The sequence below is a fragment of the Aedes aegypti genome, chromosome 1 (genome assembly GCF_002204515.2).
Source record: "Aedes aegypti strain LVP_AGWG chromosome 1, AaegL5.0 Primary Assembly, whole genome shotgun sequence".
Lineage (NCBI taxonomy): Eukaryota > Metazoa > Arthropoda > Insecta > Diptera > Culicidae > Aedes > Aedes aegypti.
In genome coordinates, this window is record NC_035107.1 from 159,612,334 (window position 1) to 159,626,372 (window position 14,039).

Consider the following 14,039-nt stretch of genomic DNA (forward strand, 5'->3'; position numbering starts at 1 on the left):
TGCTGTGTGCGAAAAGCTTGTCTTTTCAGCACAACTATTTAAGTGTGTAAGCAACAAGCAATTTTTTTTAGATATTTTTGAAGAAATACATAGACTATTATATACATGGTTTGTTATATAATAATGATATAGAATAAAGAGAATGAAAGATAGATTTAGATTTGGATTTAGAAGAGTATTGTACTTCTTAATTCCACCCTAATTGCTTATCTTTCGATGGATTTCGACTACCACTTGAAGTCTTTTTCAGTAACACTAATATCCAAATACATGCAAAAAAATAGTTAATATATGACAATTTTTATCAAAAATTACCATTTTTCATAAATCGATCAGGCGAAACCTATAAACGGGTTTTAGATATTCAAGTTAGAGATGATACACAAATTATGTCACGCTAAATTTCAACTTTTTTATGCCCCTTCCCCCGTTTGTCACGTTATTTTTGTATGAGTACCCCGAAATTTTTGTAAGGCTTGTCACACCCCCTCGGAGCGTGATGTAATATGTGCATGACCACTTACGACTGATGAACTGCCGTGAATCGCAAGTCAGTCCCATCTGTAAAAAGTAGGCATTGAGAAAATGGGCTGTGAAGTTTCCAAACTCGTTTTCCAAAAAATCCCAGAGGATTGAAACATGATCAGATCTTAATAAAACTTTCACAATATGCTTTTCACCTCGATATCTTTTCGATAAAAAAATAGAGATGTTCAAAACACGGTTATTTTTTTTTGTGCTACACGGGGTGGAAATCTGTAGTGGGACTGATATGCGGTTATTTTTCATTATGGGACAATTTGACTTGCTATTTTTTCCTAATTTTTCCGAACAAATCATATTATCTTATGAGTTGAGCTGAAAGAGCATTGAAAAATGTGTTGAAAACTGAACTGAACTCAATTTTGACGAAAACGCAGATGGGACTGACTTGCGATTCACGGCAGTGAAGTGCTGTGAAAATTGAATACAAATCGGTTTATAATTAATTTAGATCTAAAGACCACTAGGGGACTCTGGGGTAATATGCACCATTTAAGGAGGATGTGTCGAAATGAAGTCTAAGCAACATGTATGTAGTGTTTCAATACACGAATCTAGTTGGTTTGTGTTCACCCTACTGGTGTTGAACGAGATTTCATCATAAGTATACTAGATTGTTGTAAATTTTAACTTTATTCAAACACTACTTTTGCGCACCACAACATTTAGGCAAGACGCACCTAAACAGAGGGGCATGATTCCCTACAACAATGAGGCAATACGCACCATCGTGTTTTAAACGTAATCTTATTTATCGAAAAACATGAGTTTTTGATGATTTTCGCTTACTAGATGATATAATTTTGCATAAAAATGTTAATAAAGAATTCAAATGACTTAACACTTATGAATGTTATTTTTTAATTTATAGGTATCACATTGTTATTACTATAAAACCGCGTCAACAATTCCACACCATACAACTCGGTTCGCAGCTGCCTCCCTCCATCCTCGGTTGCGACCCACATTCGCCAGATCTTGTAGCACCTGGCCAGCCCACCGTGCCTGGATCTGGATGATCTGGAATAATACTTTGTAGGCGGCATTCAGAATAGTGATCGCTCAATAGTTCTCCCATTCTAGCTTGTCGCCCTTTTTGTACATTGGGCATATAACCCTTTGCTTCCATTCCTCTGCTAGCTGTTTTGTCTCCCAGAGTCTGACTATCGGCAGATGCAGCCAAGCAACAAACTTCTCCGGGTACATCTTAATGAGTTCCGCTCCGATACCATCCTTCTCAGCAGCCGTGTAATTCTTGAGCTGTTGAACGGCATCCTTAACTTCCCTCAATGTGGGAGCTGGTTGGTTGCTATTGTCCAACATTCCGCTGCCTTAAGCCTCCGTGCCTGTGCTCTCAGCGCCATTCAAGTGTTTCGTCGTAGTGCTGCTGCCACCTTTCGATCACCTCGCATCCGTCCGTCAAAATGTTCCCATCTTTATCCCTGCACATTTCGACTCGCGGCACGAAACCTCTGCGGGATGCGTTGAGTTTGCTATTCTTGGGTGCGGTGCAACAGCTCCATTTCTTTGCATTTCGTCTCCTCCAGGTGGCACTTTTTCTTCTGGAACAGACGGGTCTGATGCTTCCGCTTCTGTCTATAATGTTCCACGTTCTGTCGAGTTCCTTGCATTACTGCCCGCGCTGCGTTTTTCTCCTCCAGAATCATTCTACACTCCTCGAACCAATAGTTCCGTCGTCTCCGTTCAACGTACCCAACAATGTTCTCGCCTGTGACGTTGATGGCTGCTTTTATTGTACTCTAGCTGTCCTCGAGAGGGGTTTCGGCGAGCGAATCCTCTTCCGGCAACGTTTGTTCGAGATGCAAGACGTATGCTGTAGCGATATCCAGCGATTTGCGATTCTGTTTGCTGTCGTGATTTCCAGGTGTATCGGTACGGAAGTATATGTTGGAAGTAGGTGCTACGAATAGCCATATTCAGCCGGTGGGCACTGAACTTTCCAATCGTCGGTCTGAACTCCTCCTTCTGGCCAACCTGAGCGTTTAAATCTCCTATGATGATCTTAATGTCGTGGCTTGGGCAGCGATCGTATTCACGTTCAAGCTGCGCCTAAAATGTATTTTATCATCATCAGTGCTTCCGGAGTAGGCTGGAGTGGGAATAGAACCCACACCCCGTGGCACGTTACGCCTAGACGACTGCCGCCGCTACACGCAAGGCCACGAAGCCCACAACTTCATCGGAAGCACCCGCATACTCTCCGATGCATTGAAGGACCGCAAGTTCGACATCGTAGCGCTGCAGGAGGTTTGTTGGAAGGGTAAAATGGTGCTCTAAACGTGGTAACCATACCATCTACCAGAGCTACGGCAACACACACGAGCTGGTAATAGCTTTTATCGTGATGCGTGACATGCAAAAGCGCGTGGTCGGGGGATGGCCGATCAATGAAAGAATGTGCAGGTTGAGGATCAAGGACCGATTCTTCAAGATTATCATTGTCAATGCGAGGTACCAATGGTACGCCATGCCCAGCCATTGCGCAATCGATTGTAATATATTTTGGAATAAATCATTCTGCCCCGATCAATGGAGTGCATGTTGCCATAACAGAGAGACTAACATGACTGCAGAAAATGTTATGGTAAATAGAGATCATTGTGTCATTTCAACAAATCATTTCATCAACAACTAATCCAGTCTCTAACTCTCTGTTTTATGGTTGAAGGTTGTAAAACAAATCAATTCATCACCAGAGTTGCTCGATGTCACTATCAATGCTTAAAATTTGCTGATTTGTACAGGCCGACTGCGATACAATCGGATCATTCCATATTACATCAACATCATGCTGCCTACTTCATCACCAATGCATTGATGGCGATAAACTATGGATATCATTGATGGGTTAAGTTTAGCTTTAAATTAAGCAGATAAAATGGCAATAGGGTCCTAAAGCCCTGTTCCAATTTTAGTGCCAAATGCTTAAGTTTAGGCCAAAAACACATGTTTACTCAATTTTCTAATGTTTTCCGTTGGTTTAAGGTGCAAGAAAAAATGGCACAAAAGTCAGAACTGAAAATGCAGTTTTCTCCTTTTAAAACAATAAATTGTTAAAAATAAGAACACACAGCCATTTTATTTGGCAAATAGAAGAGCTGTGTGTTTTTATTTTCTTCGATTTGTCTATTTAAAAAGAGAAAACTGCTTTTTCAGTTTTGAATTTTGCACCATTTTTAGTTGGGCCTTAAGCTCAAAAAACATTTTTTAGATTTTGTCACATCCTTTGGCTTAAACTCAAATATTGGGTGTATTTTGTTTTCCGTGTTCCTTACGAAATGTCAGATAGGAACAACCCCAGTGGTCGAACTAAAACCCCTGTGGTGTTTTTGTCGATTAAGCGAACGTCAAACATGATCAAAAGTGTCAAGGTTCATTAATGGACCAAATTTGTAAATTAAAGTTTAAACATGATATAGCCATTATTTGAGCGAGAAAAATTGCTGAAGTAGTTACAGTAACATTCTCTTTCGTGTTATTAAATAAAAACAAGATTTCATAAAAAATTTTAGGACCCAATTTATCGGTACGATATTTTCGACAGTGTTGCAGATAGATTGAAACTATATGTTGGTCACTGAAAAACATTAATAGCATGGATAATGACCACGTGATCACTCATTCTGCAGTGATTTTGATCTAGAGTGCGATGTCGAATCACTGCTGTTGGTTGTCAAATCAAAGTGATATTGATAGCTCGCAAGTGTTATTGATAGTTTTAGACCATCAGCCATCAGCTGATATGATTGATATTAAGCAACTCTGTTCATCACTTTCAAAATTTCAAGTGATTTCACTCGGGATCGGGAAAGTTACATCAGAAACGTGCTTTTCGAATTTATTGTTCTATCTCCCAGTTTAGTTTTTCAAAATGTATCAAATTCTCATGGTATCGACCATTTGTAGCGCTTCATAAATCTGCGTAAACTTGTGCATATAAAATTACGTAGCTGATTCAGGTTTGCAGAAGCAAATCATCCTTCCCTGTCAACATATGGCCGAAGCTGTCATCAGGGTTGTTTATCAGATTTTTCCCAAGATTGCTCGTACAATGGCCGGTACCGCAAATAGGTAGGGATAGGAAATTCTGAGCTAAGGACCAGTCAAATTTGTTGATTTTATTCCTTCAGATACACGGAGTACGCCATGTCCAGCATTTGCCAACCATGACTCTTATTAATTGTTTATCCTATCTATATAAATAAAAATGGAATGGTGTTTGTATGTCACGAAATGGCTCACTAACGGGGCAACGGATTTGGATGATTCTTTCTCCATTTTGTTCGTTAAGGGGTCCGACGTGTTTGTGTGTAGAAAAGTTCTAGGATGTTCACCGGGAAAGTAGGAAAAACGGGACTAAACGGAACTGTCATTTTGTATAGGACGATTCACAGTGGTTTTCAACAGCCTACTTGATGGCAAGACGAAGTTTGCCGGGACCACTAGTTTATCATAAAAATGGCGGGCAAAGAAATTGTACATAGAGAACAGAGATACCCTAAGGAACATCGAATCACTCCGGAACCAGGTTGTCAATAATCATCTGGAAAATAGAGGAATTTTTCGAAAACCAATCAAATAATGGTGCAAATTACGCAGACGTTAGAAAATTTGTTTAGTGTTCAGCATCTTCCATTTAAAGTAGAGTAAGAATGGCACCAGATTCAGCGACCCCAAATCTACTAGAGACACATAATTTGATCCTTGAGACACGCAAAAATGTCTTTTTGTTACGCTGTGTTATCATTAAAATAATAAGAGAATTAGAAAAATATCCTCGGGATTTCATTTATATTCCTCAATATATGTCTTCAACGTGTTTCTCGAGATATTTCTGAAATTATTTCGTAAATCGTTCCTGAGTTTTTCTCCATAAATTCCTCCACAATATTTTGGGGTAGTTTTTGGAGATTTGAGAAGCAACTCAAGTATCAGTAAACCGTGTTTCGTTACTAAGCAACCTGACAATTTGCTTGGTAAATCCCGCTTAAAACTGAAAACCCGAGATCCACACTGTCGAGTTCATGAAAAAAAAACTAGGTGTGTAGGTTCATTCATAAATTTCATGGTTCATTTTTGAGAATTTATCTCAATAATACTCCAAAAATCAATCCATGGAATCCCGGTGCAACTTTTTCAAGGAATAATTTTATAAATTGCATCAGAAACATACTGTGTACATTGAAGAAACTGTTTCGTCATAAATGAAATTTCTTCGTGCATTCTCCCTTGAACTCGTCCAGAGTTATTTTATTTTAAAAAAAAATACTTCAATAATTATCTTCTTATACTTCTTGTTAAATTCGTTCAGGTATTTCTTCAGTCTGTCGCGAGATATTTCTTCAACAGTTGCTGCTTAAAGTTTGTTTGGGATTCTGTCTTCTTTAACATCATAGACTCTTTAGTAGATCCATTACAAAATACGTTTTGTAGAAGCTTTCTTAGGATATCCTAGATGAAGTTTGACCTTGGACTCATAAAAGTCTGTTTTCTATAATTCCGATATTCCTCTAAAACAAGTTTTAAATATTCCTTCCGAACTTCCTCTACTTTCCCTTCTGCGTTTTTTTTTAAAGTTGCAAAGCATATCGAAGGATACCTACAGGAATCATCTTTCGAGATTTTCAGAAATTCGACCAAAAATTTCATTAAGAATATATTGAAGCAATTAATCATCCTATAGGCATGAGCATAATTTCACAGATTTATTCATAGCTTCATGCAATGTAATTTATGAATACTTCTATTTTAAGAACACACCAACAATAAATCATAAAACTAGTGATAATTTCATGGTTTCCACACTGTAAGAAATATATTTACAAAAAATCAGGTTGATGAAATGTTTGTAAAATTTCTGAAGTAATCCTATAAAAAATCTTCAAACCCACTTCTGTTCGAATTTTTAAATAATTTTCAGGAAAGTTGTGAAAAAATTTCGAATGAAACATTCTATGAATTATACTTAAAGGATTTTCAAGAAGAGCTTTGAGGAAATTAATAATGTTATTTTGAAGGAGTTTCTACATAGTTTTATCATGTTTCATGCAAATAGGGGGCAGAGCAAGTGTATAATGAACGATTTTGGCGTGAAAATAGTGAATGAAATTTTAAGAACCGATAATATACACCCCTCCCTTCTCTGATAAAAAACCTGGCTACGCCCATGTCCACCGCCCCCTTAAAATGTAGGTTCTAAACGCGCTTCACAAGCAAATATTACACGTAAAAATTTGAAAAACGGAAACAAAAAAATGACCCGATTTTGTCAGGTTACCCCATTTTGTCAGCCTAAATTCATCCAGGGGCTGACAAAATCGGGCCCTTACTGTATTGAGAACATACGCTGGATAATCGAGTCTAAAATTTCGGGGAATCGAATCCCGGATATTCGAGTCACCAGATAATTGAGTCTCCGGATAGTCGAGTCCGACCTGTATTTCAATCGATTCAATATGAAGTGATATTTTGATCATAACTAACTAAACATAAATAAATATTTCGACTTACGTTGGTTTAGCTAATTTTCATCCAATTGGTTATCTTCTCTGTACTGGTGGCATTTTTTCGTTACAACTACAGTGCCCGTTCGATTTTGGCACGGTTCGATTTTAGTAACAAAACCGTTTGATTTAGGTAACTCGGAAATGCACATACCACCAATCCTGTCAACCTCAATGTTGGCTTTTTGAGGCTTACCATGTTCAGAATAGATAAATTTATTTCGTGGTAATTATCACGGTGATATGGATTTGAATAATAACAACCGTTCGATTTTGGCACGGATCGATTTAAGCAAAGTTGAAAGTTTTTGAAATGTTGCTCAAATTGAAGGGGCACTGTATTATAGTTTTTCTGGATATGTTGATTTTTCCACCAAGGTCGAACTTTCGCCCCACCTTATTCTACTGTTATGAGAGATTCAGACATTGTCAAAGGTATGAATATTCCGTTAATGAAGATAAATATGTGTAATGATGTTTCCGTTAATTTCTATACATACATCTTTGATAATTCCCAGAATCCCTTGTTGAAATTGAAAAAAAGCACTTCTTAAAATTCCAGATGAAATAACCAACAAATTATATAAGAAATCTAACTTTATTGTCTTGTTGTTGGGATACATCACCTATAATGAATGTTTCCTATAGAAGTTCAAATGTTTGTTAAATAATTACATTTTAAATTACTATAAAAATACGTCAGTTGTTACTTTTTAAATTCTGTTAAGATAACTGCCAGAATTTCTTTACTAAACTTTTGGATTTTCCATTAATTTACCAGCAATTTTTGTCAAGATGCCGCGGAAGATTTTTATCCCAAAGAATTGTTAAATATTATGAAAAGAATTTCCATGAAACCTCCTCTCAGAATAAGTGTTATATGATTCTGCCAAGAAATGTCGGAAAAAAATCCTAAACATCACAAAAACTTAAAAATTTCTCTTTGAATGTCTCCATAAATTTACTTGCTAAGTTGAGTAGAAATTCCTTTTTTTTGTTACTATTTTTGTTACATTTTTTTTAATGTTACTGATAAATGCTGCCGATTAAAAATATGTTGTTTCTGAGCAATTTTTACATATTTGATAAATTCTGTTTTTCATGAATTATGAATTATTTTTCCTGTTTTTTGCCATGATTCACTTAGAAATTTTTAACAGATGGACCCGGAATAATCATGCTTTAATTTCAATTTAGAACTTCCAGTACGTATCATTCTCACAAAAATTTTCGGTTAAATTTTTACGTGCACGTTACTAACCTGGAAGATGAATCTAACAGAATTCTTTTCACATTTTTAGCGTAATCCAAAGGGACATTTTGGAAATACATGTTTGCTGAAAAAAATCATTCAAATTATTGGTTTAAATGTAATCTTAGAAGTTGAAATCAGAGTCCATATTTCTAGTGAAGTGTCTGGAACATATTTTTCGAGGAAAATCCTATGAAATTTTGATGGGATTACTAGCAATGTGTGTGATTTGTGCTAACGTAAGAACAACACGACATTCACGAATTGCGACGCAAAACAAGATAGAGAGGAGCCGGATCCTATTCTTGGCACTTTTGATTCACTTTGGCAGTGGGGTTTTTTGAAAGCTTAAAAGCTCATATTTGTTTATTTATTTATTGTCGTCAATCATGTTTGTAGACCGTTACATAGAATTTCTTATGTGCTACTTCACTAATACATTCAATTTTCCTACTTAAGATAACGTGCGGAAGTATTGTTTTAGCTTCGCTTTGGACCAAGTTAAGTCAATTAAATCATAATGTTTATTATAAATAGTCATCATTTGGTTCATTGGCCCGAATTTTGCATAATCAGTACGGTGATAGTTGATTGCAAATAGTTCTCGATGGCGTAAACGTCTTGATGGTACATAAAAGTTTAATTTAGATAATAATTCTGGTGAATCAACTTTATGAGAAACAATATCGTTTATAAATGAAATCATAGCATATTCGCGACGCTCTCTTAGTGTTTGAATATCAATCAACATACATCTAGCTTTGTAAGATGGTAATGGAAATTCAGTCCAACCTAATTTGCGAAAAGCATATAATAAAAATTGTTTTTGCACCGACTCTACCCTTTCTTCATGTACTTTTGAAAAAGGTGACCAAATTATGCTGCAATATACAAGTTTTTTTTTTGGCCACAACACAAAAATCCGTTCTTGTATCCGTGAACAGCAGACGTGAACTCGTCAACAAGCAAAAATACACCGTGAACTAGATCATGTTTATGCGTAAACATGATGGTAGTTCATGGTGTATTTTTGACAGTTCACGTTTTCCAGAACTCTTTTTTGAGCGTGAATTTGCGTCGTATCTTATTGCAAAGTTTCAGACAATTCGGCCGAGAAAAACCCCCCATACCAAAGTGAATCATGGAAGTGCCCAAGAGCTCGGCTGTGCGAATCTCGGTTTCCCGATTTTAACCGAGACTCAGCTAACAAATTGTCTGGTTGCTTAGCAACGAAGCACGATTTACTGATACTCGGCTTTTATCTGCTGAGATCCCAGGAAATGTGTTTGCCGACTACTCGGCTGTGCGGATCTCGGTTAAAATTAGCCGAGATTCGGCATTCTGAATTAAGTGTGTATAACACTTCTAGTTCTTATAAACGTCAAGAAAGCTTAAAAATTACCTACGACAGAAATTCCAATTTTAACCTATCTTGACGTTTGCAAGAACTAGGGTAGGTGTACCAGTTATGGACATAGTGGTTCCCTATTTCGCCATACGTGATTACTTTAATGTCATCAAATTTTGAAAATTTTTGTGCGTCATAGTAGTTAGATTAAAGATATATCTTGATGTTAAAACATTCAAAAAGATTTAAAATGTGAAAGTTATCAAAATTTCACCTATGGCCAAATAGGAGAACCACTATGGCCATAACTGGTACACTTTCCCTATAAGTGTTATGTCTTGTCTTGCGTCGCGTTTCGTGAATGATTTGACTGGATTCTTCTTAGAAGACTATTTTTTCTGGCATTTCAGATACACTTTCTGGTGGACGTTTTGATGAAATTCGTAAAAGAATTCTCTAGGATTTTTTTGGTACAAAATTATAGAAATTTTCCGGTACAAAATTATAGAAAAATAAAATAAAAGGGATTGTGTATCTTCTTGAGGAGCTCCAAGTTAAAGTGTTATTAATGTTCCATCAAATTCCAGGATGAATTTTCTGCAGAAGTTACTAATGAAGCAGTACATAATTTAAAGATAAACGAAGATTCGTTTGATCCTTCAAATATATATGGAAATTGTGGTTAGCGTAATGTTGCATGATTTTACCCTAATTACATTTATTATTGGCTAATATGTCTATATCTACTATATTGAATACTTTTCTTTTTTTTTTCATTTCTTATTCAATGTCCTGAAACATTTCTGTGTCGAGGAGCCTGCAGGAATCTGGAGGGGCATGCATGTTCCTATGCTAATGTCAATTATACCCCGAACTATGGTGCCCATATTTTTTCTTCTAGAAGCTTCAAACAAACCTTAAATTTGTATTATGCACTTTTGACCCTTGAATGTCGCACTTCAAAAGGAGAGATTATGCATAAGAAAAAAAAAATTGAATAGCCATATCTCAAGTTCAGGAATGAATACGGCCGAGTTCACAAGATTCAATACAGATGATCAATAATTCAATTGCTTTCTTAAAACTTTGTGTCGATTTGTGATATTTTGCTCTTGTTGAAACGTGGATTAGGTATTTTTGTGAGTAAGACTGTGCCACCCAGTTCTCGCGCCTCTGATCCCCTTAATATTTAACGCGTTGCAAGAAAAATTTTGATTCTCGGAAAATCGGATGGCTTTGAAGAGGAAATTTTCCTGGCTTCCAATCTAAGTAAACCATGCTCGTCGTTAGGAGCAATTGACTGTTTGGAATGATTTGACGTGTCCTAATTTTCTCAACATCAATGAAACGTTATTTTCATAGTTTTATTTTAGTTCAATCAACTACTAAAAGGGAGTATTCGGGTAAAAAAGCATTACATATGCTATGTCCATCAAACTAAACCCTTTTCTACTCGAACGACTGTTTTGGGAAGATGCCTTTGAGCTTTGGAAAGGAAGGTTGCAAAATGATGTCCTTGATTTTCCGGTATTTTTAGACCCCCGCCCCCTCTGTTACCTTTCCATACAAATGTACGAAAGTGTGACATTTCGTAGACCACCCCTTGCTAGACGTTATTCTCCCATGGTCCGAATGAGAAAAAGCTTTTGAAGCCTCATGGAAATTATTGAGTCCGAGTTTCTTATATTAGTGTCCATTTACGCAGCTCGAATCTATGCGGTTCCTAGACAACCAAAATGTACGTATAACAAAATCACCTGGAGGCTTTATATGTGCAAAATATCACTTAAAAGATGTCGCGAAAAGGCCTTCTACGTACAAAAGTGGAGGCGATATGCGTGCATATATTATGTGATGAATAATAACATGCAATGCGAGTGTATAAATATTCAACCGAACTAACCTATGATCTTCTGCGACTTAACTTATGATAACAAATGTTGATTTGACAGCTGCTACGGATTGAATCGATTTACTTTGTACGAGTGTACGAGACGAAACAAAATGTACAAATGAACTCAGAAAAGAAGTGTTTTATGCGAGGAAACTAATCAATCTGACGAGTTTATCCACGGTGTTTTGCGGGTTTGATGTAATTAGGGTAGATGTACCAATAGTGGTGGTACTAAGCGCGATTGAACTTCATTTAACCGCCTTAATTCAAGAAGCGCAATTAATGCACATGTTGATGTTGTAACGGGAAGTAACGACCATTGACTTAATGAGAAAAATGATTTCATCGTAGTAATCCACGGCATGTCAGTGAAAAATAATACCTCCACTATTGGTACACTGTTCCTTTAGTTGCGGTATATTTTTAATTTGTGTTCCTATAGTTGCGGTATCCGTTGTTTTCTTATGGGATCCTCCACTATAGGAACACTTTACCGCAACTATTGGTACAAGCAAGAACAGTTTTAGCTAATTTAGTGATTTTCATCATTTTCAAGGAATTTTGACGCTCTTTTCAACTATTCCGTGTATCAACAAGCCAATACGGTCGATTGGCAGTGTCGTTTCTGTGGCCAATGCAATAAAATCAGTGAAAACGCAGCGAAACGCAACTACCCGCAATTATAGGAACACCCACTAGGGAACCTATGAATAAACGAGTTATAACGTGAACTTTCATGCGATTTCTGGTTGTCTGGGTTCCAAGTATGGTGTCTCAAATAACACAATTACCTAATGGTCATTGGAAATATCCATTTAAAATTTTTCACTACCACCATCATCAACCATAGATGTGACATACAGTAATGAAGTTGACGAAGGTTGAAATGAATCAACATTCAACGCACACTATGTGACTTTTGTTCTGTGCGGAGATAGCTCACTGCGCGTTATTTCCGCGAGGCTATCCAAATTTTTAAATTTCCCCGCAATATATTGTGTTGTGAAAGAATACGAACTGTCATGTCAATTCTGAACGCATTTTTGGGTTTTAGGTAGCACTTTAAGTTAGTCATGGCAGAACCTTAACATCTGTTGGAATTGAGTACTTGAACCTACCGTCAAATTTGATTCTTTCCAATGGTGGACCAGTTTGAGTAAAAGCGTCATGATATTCGGTTTCTGAAAGTAAAAGTCATTTGTGAGCATTCGTATGCACATACCGAAATCATCATTAAATTGCCACAAATAAACACTGCATTAGTCATAGAAGGGTTTCCAAATTGGAGGAAAATGTGGGAATAGCGAAAATTGGAAAGGCGGTACAGAAGCGTGGCTTTCTAACAGACAAAGGTAATATTACTTGTAATTTTATCTACATAACCGCCGACGAATGGCTTGATGATGGCTTGATTTTCGATTTCAACCACAAGGTCGCGGCTTCCCCTTCCTTCCGCCCCTGTAACATCTGCTGGTATGCGAACAGTAATTATATCCGGTAGACTAAAATTGCTGAAACACAAAGACACCAGTAATTTATAATTATTGCACGTTAATAGCGTTGATTAGAGAGGCGATTGCATACTTGTAGTAGACTTGCGGTTCCAGGCGGATATTTTCCTCCCGCGCACTTTCGGCCAACTCAAGATCCATATCTACGATGCCGTAGTCGTTGTCGCAGACGTCAAATAACCTCAAATTGTCGCCCAAAGGTTTCTCACTGCTGTTTTCTCTCAGTACCAAAAATTTCGTTGGAATTTGAAATTTTTGAGATATGTCTTTTTGACCTCTTCGATAGTGTAAATGTTCGGATATGCATGGGTTACTATTTGAGATTTAAGCACGCGGAACTTAACGGTGACGTCTTTCAGTACCAATAGCTCATCTTCTCCGTTTCCGTCTTCTACATCATCCAACTCGGTGGAAGTAGTGTCCGGTAGTTTGGCTTTAGGTAGTCTGGACATTTTGCGTTTAGTTATGCGAGAGAGAGTGAGTCTTACTTATTTTAATTATTGATACCAATTAACAAATTCACTGTCGGCTATTTGCCGACGTCTTTGGTGGCAAAGAAACCGATTCTAATATCGATTCTCGCTTTTTTGTTGCTTGCTAGCCACCGTATGGTAAGATACATAGCAACAGTTGCGCTGACGAATTGCGTAGCAACTAGGTGTGGGGTATTTATTTCGATATGGGCCCCCTTTGGAGGAGCTCAACAGGTGTTCTTCATGGTGTCGGTGGCAGTTTGAAAGAGATCTGGATCATAAGATAGTCGAACCTTGTTATTTAGTGATACAATTTCACCACAGACAGTAGGGAATAATTGAACAAAAATTTTGGACTGTGCTACGCCTTATTAACCTCTTTAAGATAGCGAAAATAAACGATTCAGCACTAGGATTTAGAGGAGATCTCGTGTTACTCATATTGAAAATTGTGGCGATAATTGATGATTGTCATGCTATTTAATCTGGTGAAA

At 37.1% G+C, this 14,039-nt stretch overlaps 1 protein-coding gene across 1 annotated transcript; it reads right to left on the bottom strand.

Moving 5' to 3' along the window:
• Positions 1-12,602: 12,602 nt before the first annotated feature.
• LOC110678887 lies at positions 12,603-13,681 on the bottom strand. Its single transcript, XM_021852471.1, has 3 exons — positions 13,146-13,681; positions 12,924-13,072; positions 12,603-12,742 (listed from the first exon to the last, which is right to left on the bottom strand). The coding sequence occupies exons 1-3, from the start codon at positions 13,211-13,213 to the stop codon at positions 12,633-12,635; spliced, it is 327 nt and encodes a 108-aa protein (XP_021708163.1). The 5' UTR covers positions 13,214-13,681; the 3' UTR covers positions 12,603-12,632.
• Between the last annotated feature and the right edge of the window lie 358 nt (positions 13,682-14,039).